Source organism: Misgurnus anguillicaudatus, chromosome 22 (genome assembly GCF_027580225.2).
Source record: "Misgurnus anguillicaudatus chromosome 22, ASM2758022v2, whole genome shotgun sequence".
Lineage (NCBI taxonomy): Eukaryota > Metazoa > Chordata > Actinopteri > Cypriniformes > Cobitidae > Misgurnus > Misgurnus anguillicaudatus.
The window spans coordinates 4,381,756-4,406,975 of NC_073358.2; the positions used below are offsets into that span (position 1 = coordinate 4,381,756).

A 25,220-nucleotide genomic window follows, 5' to 3' on the forward strand; every position below is an offset into this window, starting at 1 on the left:
ACTCTTTAACATGTTTTTGATGATATGTGTTATATGATATTGTGTTATCATTTTTGGATTACTGGTGCGTGTTTTGTTCATTTATATAAATGCTGACTGATGAGATTATTATAATTTAAGATGTTTTTGTTATGATTGAATGGCAGAAATTATTCATGAATCTGTTAATTTACGATCTTGCTGTGATCTAGTGGTTGAAAACGTTCAAAGTTCAAAATCCACTTTTACAAGGTATTAGGACATAATTTGTGTTGGCAGTGTGTGAACACAACCACCCTACGATGAAAAAAATTCACCCGCTCCTTGTTTTTAATCCCTATTAAACTAAAGCAATCTTATTAGACATGCCATTTTGATTCTCTTACAAATGTGAGGTCACATTGATAAAGCCCCGCCCACGGACAGTCTTTGCATTACCATAATTTTTTCCCCTCAGCGAGTTGTACTCTGTCCACAAGATACTATTGTCTCAGACTGTATTAATCAGATCTATTTTAACTGAGAGCGCTTACTGTGTGTTTGTAATGCTGCGTTCACACCAGCGCTGTAGAAGCGTCAAGCGTGTCAATGTGAAGACGCGTTTACGCGTGTCTGGAGGTCTCGCGGCGCGAATGAGGCGTTTAGCACGCCGCAGTAGACACGATTCCGCCTCAATCGTGCGAATTGAGGGTTGTTGTGGGAAACGCGCAAATTGAAAAATTTGAACTTTGGCGGAAAAACGCGCCGCGCTAACAAATCAGGTGCTTGCTCTAGTAGTGACGTGATTACAAGAAGCGAGCGGAGTCGCAGAAGCCCCTCCCATGACGCAGATTTCCACGTGAATGTCTCGATGACTAGAATTTCACGTTCGACTTTCACACGCGAATAAAGCGAGTAAACTCAAAAGAGAATTTGACGCCTCAAACGTGGCTGGTGTGAACCCACAGTAAGAAAGTGAGGAGCTGTAGCTTATTTGCATTTAAAGGTACAGACATTAAAGGACAAGTTTGGTATTTTACACTTAAAGCCCTGTTTTCAGATTGTTTATGATGAAATAGAACGGTTTTGACTGGGATTTCGACATTTGCGGCTGCCCCGAGAGTTTTTGGATGTTTGTGTTTCAGCTCCTACCTTTGCAATGGGTTTAATGGTGCACTGGAACAATCCTTTCTAAAATGCATTAAACTTTCGTTTACAAAGACGTGAAACTCACCGAGTGGTCAGGGGTGTTCAATGATATGCTCACACAAAAATCGCGTTAAAAGATGCTTTCCAACAGGTGTTTTAGCATTTGTTGTTAACTTGTGGACCTATTTTTCCAAACGCCCCACACCCGTACATTCTTCCGCTGAGAGCTTGAATAATAGACACTCCAGCCCAGTTGGTGGCGCTAATCCGCCATTGCCAATTGCAAGAATAGAAACAAGGTTCCCGGCGCGAAGTAATACCGTACCTCACAGCACAACTAATACAAGTCAATGGAGTTGGACAAAACTACGATAAAACCTGTTGGAATGCGTATTTTGCAGCGATTTTTGTGTGAGCATACCAGTGAACACCCCTGACCACTCGGTGAGTTTCACGTCTTTGTAAACGAAAGTTTAATGCATTTTAGGAAGGATTGTTCCAGTGCACCATTAAACCCATTGTAAAGGTAGGAGCTGAAACACAAACACCCAAAAATTCTCTGGGCAGCCGCATATGTCGAAATTTCAGTCAAAAACGTTCTATTTCAACATAAACAATCTGAATTTTTGCGCATTTGTGCTTCAACCCAAATAGGGCAATTTGGAAATGCTATAATAAATGATCTGTGAGGTATTTTGAACTTCACAGGCACATTCTGGGCACACCTGCGACTTATATTACATCTTGTAAAAAGGCCATAATAGGTGCTCTTTAAATGCACTACGGTCACAAACGTACGTGACATTTTTTGGTAATAAAATAAACCTTTAAAATGGCATACATAATAATGATGAGGAAATAATTTTTGGTTCAAATAATGTATCAAATTGTTTCAACAAAAACTTTAAAATATATGTAATAAAAACCAACATTATGTATTTATAACAATTGCCTGCAGAGGGCGTCTAGTTCTTGCGATTGTTATTTTACTTTTATTTTAAATTGAGAACACGCCAACGACGTTAAAGTCCACTTAATGTTTAACATTTGTCTACTTTTTTACAATAGAAATGATACGGCCACTGTAATTCTTGAGCAAGAACATTTTGATTAAACTGCTGAGACACTCCATTCATTAATCATTAACAGTCAAAATACAATGCGCCTCAGACTTCTGAACAAAAAAGCACACGCATTAAAAGACAGAATAATATAATGCACTGTAAAAGGTTTTGCCACAAACTCAACTTTATGCTGATACAGCTTTTCACCTCAACGAGAAATCATTGCGTGAGATCTCGTCACATCCCTAGAAATAACTCTTCAGAATGTCAACCCTGCTGCTTCTGCAGGCTATGTTGACTTTCTTCTCTTTTATGAGATTACATAACAGCACTTTCTTCAGTCCACCTCCATCAGTAGTATGTACCCAAATCCCACATCCACCCACAGCGGTTCTCTGAATTCCCAGCATGCCCTGGGACTGGAGTACCCTCGCGGGCCTTACTTAAGTGCACCATTCGAGTCCGTAAGAGTTTTCATGCTGGAATTATTGAAGCTTGAATTCTAAAACAGGCGAGTGTGTTTTATAAATAGCATGTTTATTTCAGGAAGACAGATGAAATGGGGACATTTAAATCCAATAGTTTTGGTCACTTATCCAATAAGGTGTGGTGTAATAATGCTTAATGTTAATGTGAAATCATAATTAGCCCTATTAACCTGCCTAATGCACGATCCTAGTTTTGTTGTGCGTTATTATCATTAGTGCACATTATATCAATTATATGAAATGTTGTTGTTCTTATCTTTCATCAAAATGCAATAACTTCCTCCGCCTCTGATATTACCATTGCCATGTGGGTTTCTGGTTAATGGTAACTAATAGGCACATTGCTATTTAGGCATTGTTTTATTCTACTGTTGTTTGTTATTCGCATTAGTCTTTGACCTTACACAATTAAAATGGATTGCAAACAACATTTCATGTTTGTTTTAAAGCACAGGTCGTTGGGTTGATCCCGACCAGGAACATTTGCAGTAGATTATTCCGCAATACACTTTTCTCCAAAGCAACTCATAACATTGTGGTTACATTTCTGTGTTGTAGATGCCACTGCAAATAGTAACGAAAGACTAATTAGTAATTATAGAGCACAAGCAAAAAGCATGGCCAAAAATGTTCTCTTTTCAGTCAAATGAAAGGATGCATATAGCTGGAGGCAGGTGGGCTGATATTCTGGTGAGTAGCCCAGACAGTAAAGCATTAGGGCTTGAGTTTGTATGATGAATGCGTGCACCAGAACTTGGCTGTTGGCTTTCGGCTGGACCTGGCTCAGATCCATTTAACACGACACCGTGGGGGACCCGAGGTCTGCTGTGCTCAGATGGATGTGTATACAGCATGAGTATGAGAACACAGAATGGGGTAAAGTCATGGGGTTCTTATTTTAGTCTTTCGCCTTGAATTTAGAAGGGAAGTGTTGGCATTACAAATGTTAACACAAGGATGTGCATCTACACGGTGTGCAAACACGATACTGACATAAGCACTCAACTAATGTGGGTGATTCTCACGAAATCCAGACTTAAAAGGTGTCCAGCATCAGATTTTTTTAAAAAGCCATTGAAGCCAATTTTTTTTGCACATATAAGATAATATAACCAATATTTTTAGAGGATTTAAAAAATATTTCCTATAGAATTAGTTAAATTTTTTTTAGATTATCATTATAAGGGTGATTCTCACGAAAACTTGGTTTTAAAAATGTCAAGCATGAAAATGTAAAAATTGCTTAAATTTACTTTTTTTCCCACCAGACATTGAAAAACAAAGTCTGGAGTAAATGGGAACATTAATTTAAAAACTTTTACTTATCATTTAACACTGTTTGTAACATAATTTAAAAAATTTGTCCTAAAAAATCTCATTACCGCAACAGTCAAAAAACATCAACACTGACATATTTTCAAAATGACATGACAAACCTGAAAGAACATAATTTGGAGATTCTGCACATGCATTTAAAATCAAAGTATTATGCTTCTATTAATTAAATTAACATTTTATAAGCATCTGTTGCGGTAATGATAATCAAAATGTCGTGTAAGCATTCTGACAAGACAATATTTCAAATTAACTGTAAAAAAATGATCTTACCTGGTAGCCATCTTGAAGTAACTGGTCCATGTGCTTGGTCACTCAAAATCAAACTTTATTAAAATTCTGTATGTGTGCTTAAACTGTTCTCAAAAAGTGTTGCGGAGGATGAGAACATCAGGCATGGACACATCATTTTCCTAATTTTTCTTCATTATTATTATACATGAATATTCAGTAAATATTTTTTCTGTCATCTAAAGTAGTCTAGCAAAACATCCATTTATTTTTTTTCTTAATATTTTTGTGTTAATTTGATTAAATTACAACATAACGCATGTTCAAACACAGCCGGACACATTGCGGTAATGAGAATTTCAGCAGAAAATGAAATAAAATTTACAATTATAAATTCTTATGTTGAAATCACACATTGTGTAAGGTAGAACACAGTATTGTGTTAATTCTAATGCTTTTTAATGTTACTATATTACACATTTTAAAGCTAAAATCATTAGTGCAGTGGTGTTTCAATGGTTTCGTGAGAATCACCCATAAAAAATTATCATTACCGCAACATGATATTACATTAAATATATGCATTTACAAACTTGTGTTTCGGTAATGAGAACTAAAAAGTTGTCTAGTTACTATGACAAACAAAATTTCAACTTTTATCTGGAGAGAAAAAATAAGAACTGCTTACCTCAATTATGTCCCTTCCAACAATTTTTTTTTGAAAATGTTAGTTCCTTGAGGGCTTAAACAATGAGTGAAAATTGTTGCGGAGAATGAGAAAAATTGGATTTGGACTTGGATCATAAACCAATAAACAAGTAAGACAAAACTCCGTTAACACTTTACAATAAGGTTGTATTTATTTACAATTACTGTAATTAATGCATTAGCTAACATGAACTATCAATGAACAATACTTCTACAGCATTTATTATTCTTAGTTCATGTTCATTTTAGCATTTACTAATAAATTTGTATTTTTTCAAAAAGGTTGCCAGCCAGGTCCAGACTTTTTATGATTTTCACAAAAGTTTAATGCCTTCCAGAAATTTCCTCTTTAAATATGTAAACAAACAATATATCAAATGGAAGAACAGACCCTCTGCTTTTTAACAAAAAAAAACCCCTGTTTTATCTTAATTAGTTCTCTTTTTAAAACCTTGTAAAAATGTGTAGGTTTCTTCAAAAATACAAATTTTTTTAAACAAAAAGCTGAGATAAATGCATTTTTGTAAAGGAATTTAGTTTCAAATCAGATTTAGAGGATGATCAAAACATACACAGATTTTTTTTCTTTGGTGTTTTTTAAGTTGGGTAAGATAGCCACCTGGTGGATAATATCGGAAATATAGATTGGCGTAAAAACTCATCATTTGCAGGGAACGTTTTTCTCTTAATTGACGAGATAACTTGTCAATGGTAAGAAAAGAGTCAAAATAAACAATTTATCTGTTAAGATTAGTTAATGCACGTCTCTCCTTTTGAACGATTTGCGATCACAATGCACGTTCCGCACCCATGCCCATCTCTGAAACCCTGCTGGGGTGCGATTAACCAAACCATGCCTGGGCATGGTACAGAACGATCAAACTAGTCAAACAAACCAGGTTTTGGGGGTGAAATGTGCCTGGGCATGGTTTGGTGTGGATAGTGTAAATGCACCTTTATTTTTAGGAATGTACATCAAAAATGACAATGCAATAGGTTGTTAGTTTTGCCAGAAAATCTTTCAAATACTTATATTTAGCAGATAAAACTACTTGGTATGAAGAAATGTGAAAGCTGGAAATGTGACGCTCGTTACCATGTTTGAAAGATTCGCTCACAATGCAATGATAGTTAATTTACAGGTTCAAAACAGGAGGAATTATGATAATGTCGATCTTGTCTATCACCAATCCAAGGAAGTAAACTGTTGCCTACAATCTGTGTGTTTGTTGTAGTCCAAGAAAACAGATTTACTTTGGAAACGATAACTCGCGTAATCATTTACTTTGGGGTTTGTATCTTTTACATATGATTTACATGTACGAACACTTACACACCAAAGGAAATGTAAAATTATAATTCGAACAATAGGTCCTTTTTAAATTAAAAGTTGTAAATGTTAACATAAGTTAATGCACAATAAATAAACATGAACATTGAATGCAAATACAACCTTCTTGTAAAGTGTTACAAATTGTTTTCTGTAAAAGACCTTAATGTTATGTTTTTATCTGTGAGTTTGCATGACCGCCACCTTGGCCACTAGTTCTGTCTTGTAAAAGAGATCATCAATCTGAATGAGTAATTGGTAAATAAATAAGTAATGTTTATGTGAAAGTGAAACCCGAGTTTACCCTACATTAGCAGTATAAGTATGAAAAATGAGAGCTTGCCTTTGTGGATGCCCGTGTTGTTTTGACATCAATCGTGTCACGTTTCAATTCACTCGCATTAAGGGGAGTTTTCCAGCGCATCCTCTTAGCATGACAAAACATTGGGATTTTTTCCCAGCAAATGGTCAGTGTAGGATTACCTTTTGACTTTTATTGAAAGAGAAGAGTTTTCCTAATCGGGAACGTTATGGGAAACTTCAGGGCACTGTGCTGCCCGACACAAGCACAAGGAAATCCAATTCCCTGATTTGCATTCCGATCTGATACAGGCATCAAAGACCTGTGAAGAAAAACAATGATTTAGTCCCAGTATCGGCTGGAGGAGAAAATTATAGATCATTAATTATAGATCACAGTTCTTCATGACTCCCCTCCCTCCCTTTTAATTGCAAAACATTTGGACTTTGTTGGTATAATTATCTGGTAATTATCAGAGATAGATTACAAACATTTGGAGTTGTTTCAAATCAGGCTAATTTGAATAAATTCTCCTTTTGGTTTTGGGTAATTTTCCAATTATGTAATGTGTCATCATTTTGTCATAGTGTTAACTGCTACATTTCCTAATAATATGTTTCAGCCAGACAGGGTCTGCAATCTTCCCGGCATCTCTTAATCATTCATTTAGTAAATGGTGCATGATTTTGCATGGCTCGATATTTTTTCATTGTAAAAACAAGTTATATTTATGCTATTATGTTTGAGTGAATTGAATTGTATGTAGTGTACACTGTTAACCCAGAAATTGTCTTTACTCAAACAATCAAAGCAAAATCATTAATATTTTCTGTTTTGAAGCCAAAGCTTAAAAATTTTAGTTGATTTAACTGTTAACCTTACAAAATCTATTAAACTAAAACATTCAAGTAAAATGAACTTAAAATTATTAGTTCATGTTATGAGGAATACCCATAATCCTTTGCGCCTGACTATTTAGTTTATTTTTTGCTTTTTCACAAATTAAAAACTGATAAGAACTGTCTCTATTCAAATATTTGTTAATAAAATGTAATATAGGTTCAAGCTCTTATATTATTGATGTTGTTGTGTTGTAAATGATAATTTTGTGAAGTCACCGTTCAGGTGATCAGTGTTTCCGTACATGAACCCTGTTCAAAACATTTTATTGTATTTCTCTCCACTGTACTTACAATGTATGTCAAAACACACTTTTTGTGTGTTTGTGTGGAGAATCACGTTTATTCAATGATTGACTTAAAGTCAGTCATTAATTTTTGGTATAATACCATTTATAACATCAAAAGTAATATAAAGTGATAAAAACTAAAGTTATATGCAACAGGTTTCCTCACACATTTCTAGTAATGTCATCTAATCTGGGTTAAGAGTGCATTGAAAGAAATTAAAACATTAAGTACATTAAACTTAAAATTAATTGTTATTTCAACCAGGCAAAATCAACTTTTTTAGGGCAACGAGTTTCCATAAATTTTTTAGGTTCAATCAACCTGTATGGGCTTACAGTGTAGTTAAAGAAGCATTATAAACATTTAACATCATTAATTTGCTTGAGTAAAACTTAATGCGTTTGATTTAAAGGGGACATTCCATGAAAATCAGACTTTTTCCGTGTTCAAGTGCTATAATCAGGTCCCCAGTGCTTCTACCAACCCAGAAAACATGAAAAATAGCAACCCTGTAACTTTGTTTTGGTAAGGCTCTCTCTGCAAGCATGTGAATAAATAGGTCATGCGGATTTCGCTCCCCGCATGACGTAGCTAAGGGATCTCATTATAATGATACCGCCCCTGCAACTGCGCTATCCAATCATGATGCTATCTCGAGTGAGAGTGACCGAGAGAAAGTATGACTGACAGCACGACGCGTTTGTATTCCATCAAACACAAACAGGAGCCTACAATCTTATAACTTGTAGTTTTAATAATCTTTCTAAAGATTGAATTAACGTTCTAAAGGATTAACGTTACCTTAGTGCAAGAGAGAGAGCGAGTGAGCGAACGAACGAGAGAGAGAGCAACGCGACGGTTCGCTTTCAAGTAAGTTATGTTGTTTAATATGTTTCTCTGAAGTTTATATAAATGAACACGATGATTAATGCACTGCACGAGACAGAGTGAGTGAACAACGCGTATTCACTATCATACACAATAAGTAAATATGTTGTTTAATGTTTCTCTGAAGTTTCAAATGAATGAGGAGTTACAAAATAGATGAGAGACTGACAGAAACGCGAATGTGTTCAATATTGTGCACAATAAACTTAAACATGTCATTTGATCTGTTTCTCTGAAGTTTAAGCATTAAACGTGTTGTTTTATTACAGATCATTTAAATGTGCTCGTGTGGTTTGGTCAAAAAGTAAACTTCTGAGTGTTTGTGGACGTGTATTGTAACATGCTGAAAATCATTGTGCCTGTTTAAAACAAGTGCAGCATGATACCTAAAAGTCTTTATTTTTATTCCACAATGTTCCCCATCTGCTGATAAACATGTATTTAGTATGCATAAAACAGATAATTGACTTTTTAAATTTGTTCAAATATATAATGCTTAACATCGCTCACTAACTTCTTTCGTGAGAGAATCTCCCTCGATGCTTTGTCAGCTCTACAGCGGGAGCGCTTGAGACTCCGCCCACCTGAGCAGCTCGTTAGGATTTAAAGGGATACACACAAAACGGTGCATTTTTGCTCAGCCCCATAAAGTGCCTATTTTAACATGCCACAATAAACTACCTATATGGTATTTTGAGCTAAAACTTCACATATGTACTCAAGGGACATCAAAGATTTATTTAATATCTTAAAAACGTCTTCTGGAATGTCCCCTTTAAAGAGCACCAATTATCCGATTCACAATTTTACATTTCTTTTTGTGTACTAAGTGTGTATTAAGTACACTGAAAAATTAATTTTTTTATTTAAATGTAGCTTAGATAAATGGATTGCAACCATTTACCTTAAAAAAAAATTGTAAATTTGAATGAATTATTATTTAATTGTTTTGTACAACGATATGCAAAAGGTAAAAATCCCAAAGTAAACGATGAGGCAAGTTATCATTTCCAACGTAAATTTCTTTTCTCGGGGCAGTTTACAGTTTAGTTAACTTGGAAAAAATGAAGTAAGAAGTATTTTTTTGTAGAGCGGGGGGCTGCTCTCAAACTGTTAGTGACAGAAAAATGCATTAAACAAAAGTACAGTAATAAAGCAATAAGCCCCAAGAAGCAGTGTTACCAGTGCATTTTATAACAACTAATGGGCGTCCGCTTCGCGTCGTGCCTAAAACCCCCTTAGCTATTATAAAATGCACTGTAACACCACTACTTCGCGGGGCTTATTGCCTTTATAAAACAGTTACTTCATAGGCATAGCAGGATTTTATAAAATAAAACACAGCAAAAAAGTTGTAATTATATTAGTACAAATATGACTCTTCCGCCAAACAAAGCAGTTCCCAATCAACACAGATGCAGCAAAGACACAATAAAATATGATTAAAGACTGTGGTGTTTATTTTTATAAATCAGTACGTAGCAACAGTGGCACAGTGATAATTATGTATTGCAGTCTGAACTGTGGGGTTACTGGGATATTTTATAATGGCTTAGAATGCGTTTCAACCAATCAGAATGACGGACCAGAACGGGACGTTTTATAATACATTTCAAGTCAAGTCAATACATTTTTTTTGTCATTTCAACCCTATAGCTGTGCAGTACATAGTAAAATAAGACAACGTTTCTCCAGAACCATTGACACAGAACTACATAAAACAAAATTCATTTTATAACGTGAATACATTTATATCAACCAAAGCTAACGTTTTAAACCTAATACTGTTCTAATACAAAGTAACCCCCCAAAATAAATGTATTTACTATAGTAAAATGATAATGTATATAGGAGGAGGGAGGGATTGGGGAGCAGAGGCATCAAGTCTACAGAAGAAGAAAGATTAAGGATGGATGCAGTAGATCCATGCCACAGCCTCTTATGATTGATGTTTATGAAGGTGTTATGGCACTAATGGTTTCTTTTGATGAGTCTCTATATGGGAAGCGGGAGCTTTGACATGTCAGCGAGTCAGCGACAGACTCTTACACTGATTGGTGTTGCTATAACTCATATATACAGGAGACGAGCAAGGAAAATAAAGTAGAGGGCATGCTACTCCTTATGCATCATGAAACAGCACAGACTAACCCATGCCGGTCAGGACACTTTAATATTGCATGCAGTACTTTGCTGATGTAATGTCTTTTTGTGAAACACTTAACATGCACTTTCATTAGTTGCATTAGTTTTCTTTTAAAGCTAATATGGGATCATTTGTCATGTGCTAAAGGGGTCGTATTATGAGGAATCAAATTTCATGTTTTGAGATAAAAGAGCTGTAATGTGTAAGCTTTACAGAGTAGAACTCCAAATTAATTTCACTTGGAGTATATTAATTTTATGACACGCTGATTGATTTCTCAAAGTAATCGCAATTTGCTGAGACCCCCCAAATGCCTTGAAATTATGATTTTTTTTATATCAATCAAAAGTTTACAATAAAAAAACTAAAATGTTTCTTTGGTTATACTTTACAATACGGTTGAATTTGTTAAAGGCGTTCTAAGCGAATCTGCAAACCGTTAGTTTTTGTTGATGTTTGAATTGTTTTCAAACAGACGGAGCGTAGCTAACTCCTCCCCCTCCCTTCCGTGCTTTCATGAACGCGCCCAACCACCACCCCCAAATCCTTCTTGTAGTTTATTGGCTGAAACACTTTGTTTTGTTTCGTGTTTGTAGGTTTGGCCACTGTGTTTTTATTCAAGTTTATGGAGCCTATAGGCTGTCTACAGAGATAACGTTTTTTTACAGTTTGATCAGCGGACAGGCAGAAAGCAGATAGTGAGGAGATGTTTGCTGTATGTAACAAAAAATGTTTTATAGTCTAAAATGCGTGAATTCGCTTAGAGCACCTTTAACATAAGTGCAATATAATATTCAACATTTATTAATCTTTCTTAATTGTGTGTGTGTGTGCGTGCATATATTATTTAAATAGAGGGGAGGGGCTAAATATTTATGCATTTTTTATATTAATGCATATTGCAGACACTTTTATCCAAAACAAGTTAAAGTGTAATCCATTTTAATCCATACGTGTATTTCATGGAAATTAAACCGTCGTTTGTGCGGCTAACACAATATTCCACCAGCTGAGATACACGAACACCTAAACATGCTAAAGCTAACAGAAACACATTGTTTGCATTAAAACATCATTACCCTCTATTGGAAAATGGCAAATGCTTCTGTTTCAAAAAAAAATTTTTTGCACTTGATATAATACTCCTCCTCGCACTTGATTTGCTCATCTCTAAATGTTTAGCTTTTGGGTAACACATAAAATAATATGAAGTGAGTATGGAGTTGGTTAAGTCGATCTGAGTTTAAGGTGTAATACACCTCACTTTTAATTGGCCCTTAAATACAGCTAAGCCAGCTTTGGATCTGATTCACACACACAGACACTGTTCAAATATACTGTATGAAAAAATACTTCACCATGGTAACAAGACAGCTTCGACCTTGATTTTCAGCCTGTATGTCTATAAACTCGTAGTGCAAATTTTTTCTGAACGTAAAACCTCACAGAATGATAAACCAGATCCTATTCTTATACGCTGACAAAGTAAAGGTGATGTCAGAAGCATTTGGATGAGTCTTTGAAATGGATTTCAAACTGGAACCATTCCAGTTATTATTCATCTTAAAGAGACAGTTATATAAAATATAAATATAAAACTTTTGTTATTATTTACTCACCTTAAAGGAACACGCCCACATTTTGGGAATTTAGCTTATTCACCGTATCCCCCAGAGTTAGATAAGTCCATACATACCTCTCTCATCTCCGTGCGTGCTGTAACTCTGTCTGACGCAGCCCCCGCTAGCTTAGCTTAGCACAAAGACTGGAAATGCATGGCTCCAGCTAGTATACTGCTCCCAATAAGCGACAAAACAACGCGACCATTCTCCCATTCATGCGCTGCGATTCGTATAGTCAAACCGTGCACAAACAACAAGGTGATATGAGACACAGCGATCCCCCAACAGTACACATACTGAGAACCACACTCTCCGAAGACGAAGCACCGCCGCACGGGCGGAGTGATCTGCTCGCAGCACACGAGAAGCCCCTGGTGAGGAGCAGAGAATTCGGTCAGAGTTGTGCAAATCACTCCGCCCATGCGGCAGTGCCCCGTCCCCAGAGAATACAGCTCTCAGCATGCACACTGCCAAAAGATCGCTGTGTCTCATATCACCTTGTTATTTGTACACGGTTTGACTATACAAATCACAACACATAAATAGGAAAATGATCGCGTTATTTTGTCACTTATTGGGAGCAGTATACTAGCTGGAGCCATGCATTTCCAGTCTTTGTGCTAAGCTAAGCTAGCGGGGGCTGCGTCAGACAGAGTTACAGCACGCACGGAGATGAGAGAGGTATGTATGGACTTATCTAACTCTGGGGGATACGGTGAATAAGCTAAATTCCCAAAATGTGGGCGTGTTCCTTTAATACTATTCAAAACCTGTATGACTGATTCTTCTGTGGAACAAAGAAATCGAGATGTATATTTGGTACCAATATGTACCTTTGGCGTACTAATATGCACTCTTTGGCACCAATATATACCTCTGAGGAAGTAATATAAACTCTCTTACTGTGCATTCACACCAGACCCGATTGAAGCGAATAAATCGCACTATTCGTGTGTAGTTGGATGCTTAAACATTTTGAGTACCAAATTTTCTAAAGTACTCGTACTCGTTAAAAGTCCCCCGATACCAGGGATCGATACCACGGTCTGAGAAATGTCTATGTTTGAGCGGCATGTAATGGGTTAATGCCTCTTGTGCTGTCCAAAGAGGCAGAGTTTACAACAAACTGAAAAAAATACTTAGATTGCACTGTCACTGTTTAAATTTTTTTTAATAATTATTTATTGTGTAATATGTTGCATACAACATGCTTTTCATTTTAAATAAATGTTCTTAATTTCAAACTAGTCCCTTGTTTTTTTGTTAAATTATATGACTAAAGCTGTTACCTGTAAATTTAAATAATGTTTTTTTATTAAGTACTCGGTATCGGCAAGTACTGAAATGCAAGTACTCGTACTCGTATTCCAAAAAAGTGGTATCGGTGCATCCCTAATTTTGAGTTGAATTGATTCACTTGTGCATAAAATTTGTATCATTCGCATGTGAAATTCAGATGCAAATACACTCAATTTGCCGGGTTTAGCTAGCTGCTAGTCTCAATATGTATTATATATACCGCGACAATGATTTTGTCCTCCATTGTTGTTTTGTATTTCTGCCTCCACTCACTACGTCGTAATCACATCACTATTAGATCAAGCTCCTGATTGGTTAACGCAGCGCGAATATCTGTCAAAAGTTCAGATTTTTCAATTTGCGCAATTCACGTGAATCACTGTACGTGCGTCAAATGCCCCCCCCCCCCAAAAAAAAAAAATTCGGTTTGGACACACCATTAGGGGGCGTGCCGTGTACACCAAGGAGTTTTCACCATAGACTGTAAAAAAGATGGACAACCCCCTTTCGCTCTCTTCCATTGGTGAAATGTGAAGCCGCCAGTGTCCCGATACGGCGCTGACATCTTGGGTCTTCAGTCTGCGCAGTAGCGATTTTGGGACCAGTCCTGCGCAGTAGTGAGCAGGAAGTAAAGCCGCGAATCAAGGCCCTGCCCTCGCTCTCGCAGAATGCGCATATCACAGCTGTCAATCATGACGTGACACCACCGTTTTTATAGCATTAAATAACTAACTAAAAAAATTATTTTAAAAACAAACACTTGAATTTACATCAGCGCGATAAAAACTACCGCAAATGACAGAAACCAGCTTCGGAAAAAAGATAATTGAAGGGTCATTAAATTGTTTAGTTGGTCTCAAGTCCCATTCAATAACATGTGGGGGGCGGGGTTTATGACCTATAATGGGACCAGTCACTGGGGGGCGATCGAGAAGTTTTGGCTTCACTTTTCAGGGTTTGTGCGGCACGCTTGGTTTTAAACTAGAACATGCTCGTCAATGTCACTTTTCACCCTGCTGTCCAATCACAGTGGAGGAACGGGACAAATATCACAACAACCAACCGGCGCATTGCTCAAGGACTGATTAACAAAACAGAAGTATCATAGCAACAAAAGCTCTTAGCTAAAAAAGGCAGGCAAACGCATAGTTTTCATGGTGTTTTCAGTCGTATTTGAATGCTTTGTTGTGCTCTGTTGTGATACAGTATGTTTTTTATTTATTATTTAGCTTTTTTCTTTAGTTCATTGGTTCTGCCTGCCGTTCAAGTGCATAACTACATCAGTTATGGATGTATATTGAGTCTTGTCAGGTCATTTTTCTTCCTTACATAATAACACAATTTGTAAAAAGTTAAATTAGCACATGCAGTTTTTAGCTTTTTGAGGTATTGCAGCACTCTTGATTGTACGATTAAAGTTTCATTTCCTATAATGACTTTCACTATTTGTTTTCCTTTTCGTCTAGTTATGGAAAATTGTTTTCCATTATACCATGACCTCTGTTCGTTACAATGCACTTCCTCCGCGGTCTGTTCGCAGTGCGTACAAAGGCAAATAATTAGTATCTATTTAGGAAGCTGCAGTCTAAAGGAGGCGTCCTGTTGAGAGTAATTTTTCACGTAAATGAACAGCAGCTGGAACAGATGCCCTTGCGTTTGGAAAATATTTCATATAGATTTATCAGGTTTGTGTTTTCATGCATTATAAACATGAGCAAAATTATGTAGATTTGTACTATTGTACAACGCCATAATGTGTGGGAACTTTAATTTTGCTCCCAAGAGTTTTGGAAAAGTCAGGCGTGAAATTTTAGAAAAGTCAGGCTTGAAATGTCGAACTAATTATGTACAACTGAATTCTGGGCAGTAAGGTCCTTGAGGATGTACACATTAGAGTATGCTGCACAAGACCTGACCATGCATGAACAAATAATGAATTAGTTTTATACTGAATATTATACAAATTACATTGGAATGAATAGTGAAAATTACATTTGATTTACAAAATGAAGTGAGAATTGGTTAAGATTGTTCAGAAAACCAAAAGCACACCGCACACTGTAAAAAAAATTGGTTCAACTTAAAGGAACAGTATGTAAGAAATTTATATCAATTAATCATAAAATGGCCCTGATATGTCACTAGACATTAAAAAATCATGTTCATTTCAAATACTTATATCACTGACAACAGTGGTCTGGCCAGGATATTGACATTTAAAAAGTGGAGTTGCAGCCCTCAACTGATGTTTATGTTGTCATTTTGTGTATTGGCCACCAGTTGTGTGATTGCAGTACCAGTTTTAGCCACAAATTTTGTGATTGCAATATCAGTTTTGGCCACAATCCTACATACTGTTCCTTTAAAGGAAAACACCACGTTTTTCAATTTTTTTACTATGTTCTTACCTCAACTTAGATGAATTAATACATACTTATCTTTTTTCAATGCCTGCACTTTTAATCTTTGTACAGTGTTTCTTGAATATGTTAGCATTTAGCCTAGCCCCATTCATTCCTATGGCTCCAAAACAAAAGTTTTATTTTGTGCCACCATTAGTGGTGCACGATATATCGGCCGCCGATATGGTAATTTTTTTACACATCGGCATCGGTCCGATGTCAAAATAGGGCCGATGTGAACAGGCCGATAATCATTCCTGTGTATTTGACGTGTGTGTAGGAGACGTGAGTGTGGGGGCGAGTATGTTTGTTTTTGCACGAGCGCATAAGTTACACATGTGCTGAAGCCTGGTCGTTCTTCAAAGTGTCTGAAGAAGATCCTCGCTATGCTGTGTGACAGGGGTGTACAATATGTCGATCGCGATCGCAAAGGCAATGCCGGTAGATCACACATAAGTTAACTGTGTATCCTTATGCTGCTCCATGCCTCCAAGAGTAATTGTGACACACATAAGTCTTTTTGAGTAGCTGTGCCTTTCTTCTCAAATGTGTTTTTATAAATCTTATGCCTGCAGCTCAGTCGTGTAAACTTCCAAAATTTACCAGAATGCAATCGCATCGCATTCTTGCAGGCAGTGATACACGCGCCCAGAGTTTGTGCCCGCCCGCGCGCGAGCGAACGAGGGAGAGAGAGCGGCAGCGTTGTGCTGATTTATATGCTGCTTCTAATACTATTGTCATTTTCTTTCTAGTTTGTTTCACTAAACCGTATCTCCGCTATTTTAAACAGTACTCGACATGTACTCCAGGATTTTTTTAAACTCCTCACAAAAAATTGAGTAATGGTGACAGCCCTAAATCTAATGTAAAGATATATGCAGTATAGTCCACGCATTTAAAGTGTTTTTAGCATGTAGATCTTGTCGGCTTTATCATTTTAAAAGTAGATCACCACACAAAAGTCTGGACACCCCTGCTTGTAAGAGTGAGGGCCGGGTGATACGAGGGGGAGTTCGGGACAAATTGTTCAACACAACCAATTTGATCACCCACTTAAAAAATAAGCATCCCGAAGCTTACAAAGAATAAGTTTACAGAGCAATGAGCTATTTGATGACATTTTGCACATGGGTAAAGGTGCCCAATCAGTAATTTCTGGAAATAAATTACAAAAGTAAAAAAAGTGTTTTGGAAAAAAGCTCTTTATTTGATTATCATTAAAATGTGTTTTCTATACAGAGATATCGGCATCGGCAAATATCGGTATCGGCCATAACAGACAAGGGTCATATCGGTTATCGGTACCGGCCAAAATTTTCACATCGGTGCATCACTATGTAAATAGGGAAAACATGGAAGTGTTTGGTGGCTTCTAAATTCATTCCTGTTTGGATCCTAAGGAATGAATGGGGCTAGGCTAAATGCTAACACATTCACGAGGCGCTGTACAAAGACTAAAAGTGCACACATTGAAAAAAGATAGGTGTGTATTAATTTGCCTATGTCGGGTAAGAACATAGTAAAATATTCAAAAACTGTGGTGTTTTCCTTTAAAAAAGTAAATTACTTGGTTGCCTTGATTTAATTCAACTTAAAAATATAATTGACACAACATTTGAGTTAACTAATCATTTGTGATGCCGGTAAATAAATGCAGACTTTTTTGCAGCTTGAGTTGTTAAATATCGCTCCTCAATTTGGCCCATCGTTGTTTTTTTTTACCATTTCAAACGGAAATGCGTACAGTATGAGGAAATGCGAGCGAGGGGTTCCAGCAGACCAATCAAATACTGATAGTCCACGTAGACTTGACGCATAGTTACATGCGCATCGTTCGACGCAGAAGTATAAATCACGCTTAAGTTTGAGCAACAGTAATAGTGATGCTTGTTTAGCAACGCCCAGCGATTAGCATTGACCTCAAGAAAAAACATATTCATTTACTGGGACCAGAGTTCCTTTTCTACCCGTAGGGTTATTCCTTAAATCCAGCCGGTCCACCGTAACTGCAACAAGAGAGGAGGGAAGAGAGAGAAATATAGCCAGTCACCACGTCTAACAATGAGCACAGCTCCGTTCTTCAGCACACACTCGACTTCCCCAAGAAGTACACGGGGTGCTCCTCTACGAGATCCACAGCTCGCCCTTCTTTCACCTCCTATGGCTCCGTCTTCTTTCCGCGCGCTCCTCGCGCAGCCCGGATCAACAGAGCCTTCGGGCTCTTCAAAGGGTGCGTGTTTCTTCCTGCCTTTGGCAAGGGAGCTTTCCCCGTGTCAATCGCTACTCGTGTCCATTCCTTCTCGTGTCAAGCGCCCCTCTTTGTGTTACAACAGAGCTATTTATTCCCCACAGCCTCCAATCACCATCCGCTTCATAATGTCTTTCACCTGTGGCTCGTAAAGCCCTAATTTCGTTGCCCTGGAAACCAGGAAGTGAGAAGGTCCGTCCTCAAATGCAGGCCGGTGGGAAACCTTCCGGGCGGAACCAAACTTCCCTAGCTTTGGTTCCGCCCCTGAAAAGATTGTCACCTTGTGACATATACATTACGTATGCAATATGCAAACTGCTTGTTTAACTTATATGAGCATCATTATCATTTCTGTCATCGACTGCTTATTTACGAGTTTCAAGGGTATCGTTTAGTTTGAGATCAGATCTGTTTCACCATATGTCTTTATTAGTTGTGATGAAACTCTGTAATATTTGACAGCACAGTGGGGCACAAGCTCTTTTCATTTAAAAGCTTCAAGGAATGCAAGATCAAGAGATGGTGCTGAGAAAACTAGACACCTCTATGAATATATGAATACCAATAAATGGGAACGAGTTCTGTATGTGGAAAAACATTCAGCAGGCCGTAACTGCAATGTTCTGCTTCTTGGGTTATTAGATTTGTTTTTTTTTTCCAGTGAGGTTGTTAGTAACACAAGCATGTCGTAATTACTACATTCATACATTATCATCATCATTAGAAATACTGCAGTTTTAGACGTCACCTATAAATCTGCCTTTATGTTTTCATTAGCCTTCCGCTCTTTGCCATTAATGTCTTTGCCATTAGGACCACAAGGAGCAAGGGAATGACTTTGCTATAGTTGTGGCACTTGTATTATGGGCTGTAATTTGCAAGCATATAATTTTTTTTGTCTGATATCCACTGCTGATTAGAGAACGACACTTTTTTTGTACGTTTGTGTAGCGTACTGTATGTGTTAATAGGTTATGCAGGAGATGTGTTGGTATCTTATTTTATTTCTGTATAAAAGCCAGCCATCCATCACTTGCAGTCAGATTGCAAAATGTCCTATTGCTTATGAGAAACTAAGCTTTTATAAAAGAGTTAGCTAGCGTGCACACCAAAGCTATGTTTTCAATTGTTTCAAGTGGAAGCGCAGTGTTTTTCAAAAAAGCCAGCAGCTGGCATTTTTTTCACGCTGAAAGCCGGTGCTCGGCGGTTTTTCCGTGCTAATCGCTGAGCGCTAAGAGTTGAAAAATATTCAACTTTGGGTAAAAAGCTCAGCTCGTCAGTGTCAGTTCTCACATGGCCGTCAAATCACAGTGGAGGAGGGGCGGGACAAATATCACAGCAACCAACCGGCGAATCGTTCAACAACTGATAAACAAAGCACTCAGCTGAAGAAAGCTGGCAGTCTGGTGAAATAAAGCTGGCATTCGGCGTCCGGCGGGTGTTTTTTTTGTTAGGTTGTTGTTGGAAATGTTCCAAGTGGGACAGAGATTGTAAAAATGTAACTGCTTAACTAGGCACGCAATCTAAAAATATTGATAAATTCATTGGATCGAATCGTAATCGCATCGAAGAAGTGAAGAAGTGCAAAAATCACATCACTGGCGGATAAAATATTTTTTTTATCGAATCGTAATTAACTGTACGGTTTACACCCCTAATATATATATATTAGTACATGTATGTTTGTGTTATGACTAGTATCTGGGGTGTTTTAGCTTCGTGATGCTTTTAGTGAGTTGCAGATCAAACTTAGATTAGAGCAATATATACTTTTCATAAAGATACTTTTTTGGGCTTTACGGCGCATTCACACGGGGCGTCAGCGTTAACGCTTCCCATTCACTTTTAATGGGTGACGTCATGTGTTGCCGAACTGAATTGTGGATCCGTCGGCGCCGCGTCAGTGCCGTTGCTCGCGGCAGAAGTTAAACATTTCTCAACTTTTCAGGCGGCAACGCGTGCGTCAGCCAATCAGATCGCCTTATGCAAATTACCTAGACAGAGCCAGCCAATTACGTTTATGGAAGAACCGAGCATGTGTAGCGGCCACTGTGATTGGTTGTTGGCCACGCTTCAGACAAGCCTTCCGTTAAGCGTTAACGCTTACGCCCCGTGTGAATGCGCCGTTAGTATTAACACTGTTTATGAATATCAGTTGTCAGACATACTGTATTTGTCTATTTGCATTGATGCATATTCTACTTGCATCATATTGAGAATAGTTATGACTTTCAACTGTAAAATTATGGTAAAACCTGAGCAGTTTGTCCTAAGTTCGAGATACCACCCAACCCATGTCCTTGTGAATGTATATGCATGCACTTATGAATAATAAATGATCTTAGTTTGCCATCTTTCACAGGATAATATGGATTACATCAGAGATCAATTGCATGTGTCTCTGATAAGCACTCTGCATGCTTTGTTTCAGGGATTGTAGAGGCAAGCTCTTTAACATGTGCCATAATAACAAAGACTTGCCAATACTTGCTGCCATCTCCATAAAACTCATCCGAATCAAATACCCAATGATACATGCAAAAGTCTAACCTGTAGCTTAATTGGTAAAGCATTGCATCAGCAGCACAAAAGTTGTGGGTTTGATGCTTGGATGCACAGAGAGTCGGTTTGGATAAAAGCAGCTGCCGAAGGCAGATTAAAATTTAAACGTCTAGCTGTACCGGCCTTCTAATCTACAGTATCTCAGTTGGCTTCTGTGAGATTTTTGATATTTGTAGTTGTATAGTTGAGCTCTGGAATAAGTCTGTAAACTGATGAAGTGTTTGATTTGACAAGGATGCCGGATTAAAGGATCAGAGGCTGCTGTTTCACTAAATTGATCCGGCTAAGTAAGAGCTCAGGGAAAATTGATTGTTTGATTTTACACCTTGTAGACCTACTTAATCAACTCACAGGTGTGAGGGTGCGTGCACATGTTTGTGTTATGACTAGTATCTGGGGTTTTAAGCCTTGTGATGTTCAAAAACTGAAGTCAACACACAGCAGATATTAAAGGACAAGTTCGGTATTTTACACTTAAAGCCCTGTTTTCAAATTGTTTATAATGAAATAGAACGGTTTTGACTGAAATTTGGACATATGCGTCTCCCCCGAGAATTTTCGAGTGTTTGTTGTTTTACCTCCAACCTCTACAATGGGTGTATAGGTGCACTGGAACAATCCTTCCTAAAATGCATTAAACTTTCATTTACAAAGACGTGAAACTCACTGAGTGGTCAGGGGTGTTCACTGATATGTTCACACAAAAATCGCTGCAAAAGATGCAATAAACACCCGAAAATTCTTGGGACAGCATCATATGTCCAAACCCCAGTCAAAACCGTTCCATCTCACCACAAACAATCTGAAAACCGGGCTTTAAGTGTAAAATACCGAACTTGTCCTTTAAAGGAATAGTCTACTCATTTTCAATATTAAAATATGTTATTACCTTAACTAAGAATTGTTGATACATCCCTCCATCATCTGTGTGCGCGCACGCAAGCGCCGGAGCGCACCGCGACGCCTCGATAGCATTTAGCCTAGCCCCATTCATTCAATGGCACCATCCAGAGACAAAGCCAGAAGCGACCAAACACATCAACGTTCTTCCTATTTAACACGAGTAGTTATACGAGCAAGTTTGGTGGTACAAAATTAAAATTTAAAAGAGGAACCATACTCTATGGCGCAACAGCACCTTTGGGAGCACCTCGACTCGGCGCAGTAACACCCTCCCTCTCCCATTATGAGAGTGAGAAGGGGAGCGGACTTTTCAGGCGAGTCGAAGTACTCCCAAAAGTGCCACCACGCCATAAAACATAGTTCCTCCCCCAAATCCGCCTAGAAAAGCGCCACGTTTTATTTTGCACCACCAAACTTGCTCGTATAACTACTCGTCTCAAATAGGAAAAACGTTGATGTGTTTGGTCACTTCTAACTTTATCTCTAAATGGTAGCATTAAATGAATGGGGCTACGTGGGGCTCCAGCGCTTACGTGCACGCACACAGATGATAGAGGGATGTATCAACAATTCTTAGTTAAGGTAATAACATATTTTAATATTGAAAATGAGTAGACTATTCCTTTAATATCTGCTGTGTGTTACTGTTTACCATCATATTTCAAAATATTATGTTAATCAGAAAAAAGAAATTCATACAGGTTTAAAACAACATGAGGATGAGTAAATGATGACAGAATTTTCATTTTAAGGTGAACTATCCCTTTAAGTTAAATAATCACAAAATTGTGTGAAAATGATTTCATGAACAAACAAAAATTTATGAGAATTAAATGTCAGAGCAATAAAACAGACAATTAATTGTCATAATCTGCACAATTTATTAGGCAATTAATCGTCAGCCAAATGTCATAATCATGACAGCCCTAATTTATGGTTTAATATTTTACCTGATATAAATGTATGAGCTTAAAAGTCTACATGCAGAAGCTTTTTTATTATTTTCTTCCCTAACATTGATAAATTAATAAATATTTATATGTGACTCTGTCTGTGAAAACCCAGCTAAAGTCATTTTTTGTGTTTTACTGAATCATCCTACACAATAAAAATAATATTTTGTGAAAAATAACCATGATATCTTTAATATTGACTAGTATTGGATAGTATTAAAGTAAAGTTAACTGTTTGTGTGTTGCAGACAAGCGCTGTGTTGTGTTCGGGTGGATGTGCTCTGCTAGCCGTCAGCTCGCTTCTGGCCATCATCACCATCTTCCTGCCCGGTGGAGCCTGTGAGCGGAGAATCTGCACGCTTGCTGGATACATGCAGATGGCTTCAGGTTAGTTTCAGGTTTACTATCTGACCACTGATCAGCTGTGCTCTTTCCACCCTGAGGATGGTAACATTACTGACCAGTGAGATGCTGAATGTCAAGAAAGAAAAGAATGACTGTGGTCACTCGGCTGAGACTATTGTATGTGTAAACATGAAGTCTGGTCTGTATTACAGCATATTCTGACCAAGAACCACCCAGTTATAGCTGGTTCCAACATTTCCAGCAAATTTCATAGCTTTCATCTATTACATAATGTGATTTGAGTATACGTAACAGCGTGCATCTTCACGGAGAAACAAAAACCCTCTTGCGCCGACTCTTACGTCTCCCTCTGTGATCATATGATTCGCACTTTAGCTGTGCTGGCTTCCTGTTGTAGTCTAACATCATGTTTGAACTGGTTTGTTCTGATTTTGACTAAGCCGGGGAGAAATAATATGATTTGATAGGACGTAATATATAGCACTGGCAGAATTTAGTCAGCGGATTAGAAATGCAAAGACTCGTTGCACCAACAAATCACATCAAAGTCTGTATGTTTACTTCTCAAAGTGTGAAAAAACTGGTCAGACCAGCTTCTCTACGGAAAAGACCAGCTAAAACGAGCCTAAGCTGGTTGGCTGGTTTTAGCTGGTTTCCCAGTCTGGTTTTAGATGGGTAAGCTGGTGTAGCAGGCTGTTTTTAGAGGGGTTTTAACCTGGTTCTGCTGGAAGACCAGCTGACCCATCATCTTAAACCAGTTTGGCTAAGCTGGTTTATTGGTCTTAGGTGGTTTGAGATGGAAGTAGCTGATTTAAAATGGTCCTCCCAACATGGCCAAGCTGGTTAAGCTGCTCTGCCAGCCTTGTTTTAGAGGGGTTTTTAGCTGGTCCGGCTAGAAGACCAGCTAACCCACCATCTTTAACCAGCTTGGCTAAGCTGGTCTTGGATGGTTTGAGATGGAAGTAACTGGTTTAAAATGGTGCTCCCAATTTGGCCAAGCTGGTCTGCCAGCCTGGTTTTAGAGGGATTTTAGCTGGTCCGGCTGGAAGACCAGCTGACCCACCTTCTTAAACCTGCTTGGCTAAGCTGGTTTGCTGGTCTTAGGTGGTTTGAGATGGAAGTAGCTGGTTTAAAATGGTCCCTCCAACTTGGCTAAGCTGGTCTCCCAGCCTGGTTTTAGTTTTTTTTTTTTTTGGCTAAGCTGGTTTGAGATGGAAGTAGCTGGTTTAAAACGGTCCTCCCAACCTGGCCAGGCTGGTCTCCCAGCCTGACCAGCTAAATCCAGCTTGACCGGCTAATGAGTGACAAAAGCCCCTTTAAACCCAGCCTGCTACACCAACTTTATCAGTTAAAACCAGGCTGGGAGACCAGCTTAAACCAGCCAACCAACTTAGGCAGGTTTTAGTTGTTTTTTTCAGGAGGGTTAAGATGGTCAGGCTGGTTTTTGGAACATGGACTATCAGTTCGACCTCAGCTTCACCAATCAGCCAATGAATCTTATGTAGACCAGTTTGGACCAGCTATTCTGAAAAGCACTTTGTTGCGAAGCCCACCAGTCACAATGACTAAATTAATAAAGAATAAAGGTACATTCACATTATAAGCAACTTTGCCGCTTTGGGTCGCTCGTCTCTTTTAAAAGAGGCGTTTCTATTGGGTTGTCATAAGCAAATGAGTAACGTCCACTCCAGTAACTAATGAGAGAAGGATGACGTAAACTCCACTGCTTTGTTCTCATTGGTAGTCGCTCACAATTTGCATAAAGTTAAACATTTCTCAACTTTGTCGCCCGACTGGACATGCCCCATCCAGTCGCCAACGGTCACTGTCATTCGTGTCGGTGGAAGTCGCCAAGCTTCCATTGAAAATCAATGAGATCGCGGCGCTCTGCTACAGCTAGTCGCTGCTAGTCTAAATGCAGCTTAATGCTGCGTTCACACCAGCCACGGTAGAGGCATCAAGCGCGAATTATTTCAATGTTAAGTTAATGTACAGACGTCTGGAGGTCTAGACGCGTTTCCACCTCATTCGGGCATCTAGTTCGCGTGAATCGAGTGTTGCCGCAGGAAGCACGTGA

At 38.1% G+C, this 25,220-nt stretch overlaps 1 protein-coding gene across 1 annotated transcript in view; it reads left to right on the plus strand.

The window, feature by feature from the left end:
* Window positions 1-25,220, plus strand: part of LOC129440906 (LHFPL tetraspan subfamily member 7 protein) — a 195,955-nt gene that overhangs the window by 27,337 nt on the left and 143,398 nt on the right. Inside the window, exon 2 of the mRNA XM_055200494.2 lies at window positions 23,026-23,164. Coding sequence (XP_055056469.1) covers window positions 23,026-23,164 — 139 coding nt within the window. The remainder of the gene's footprint in view (window positions 1-23,025; window positions 23,165-25,220) is intronic.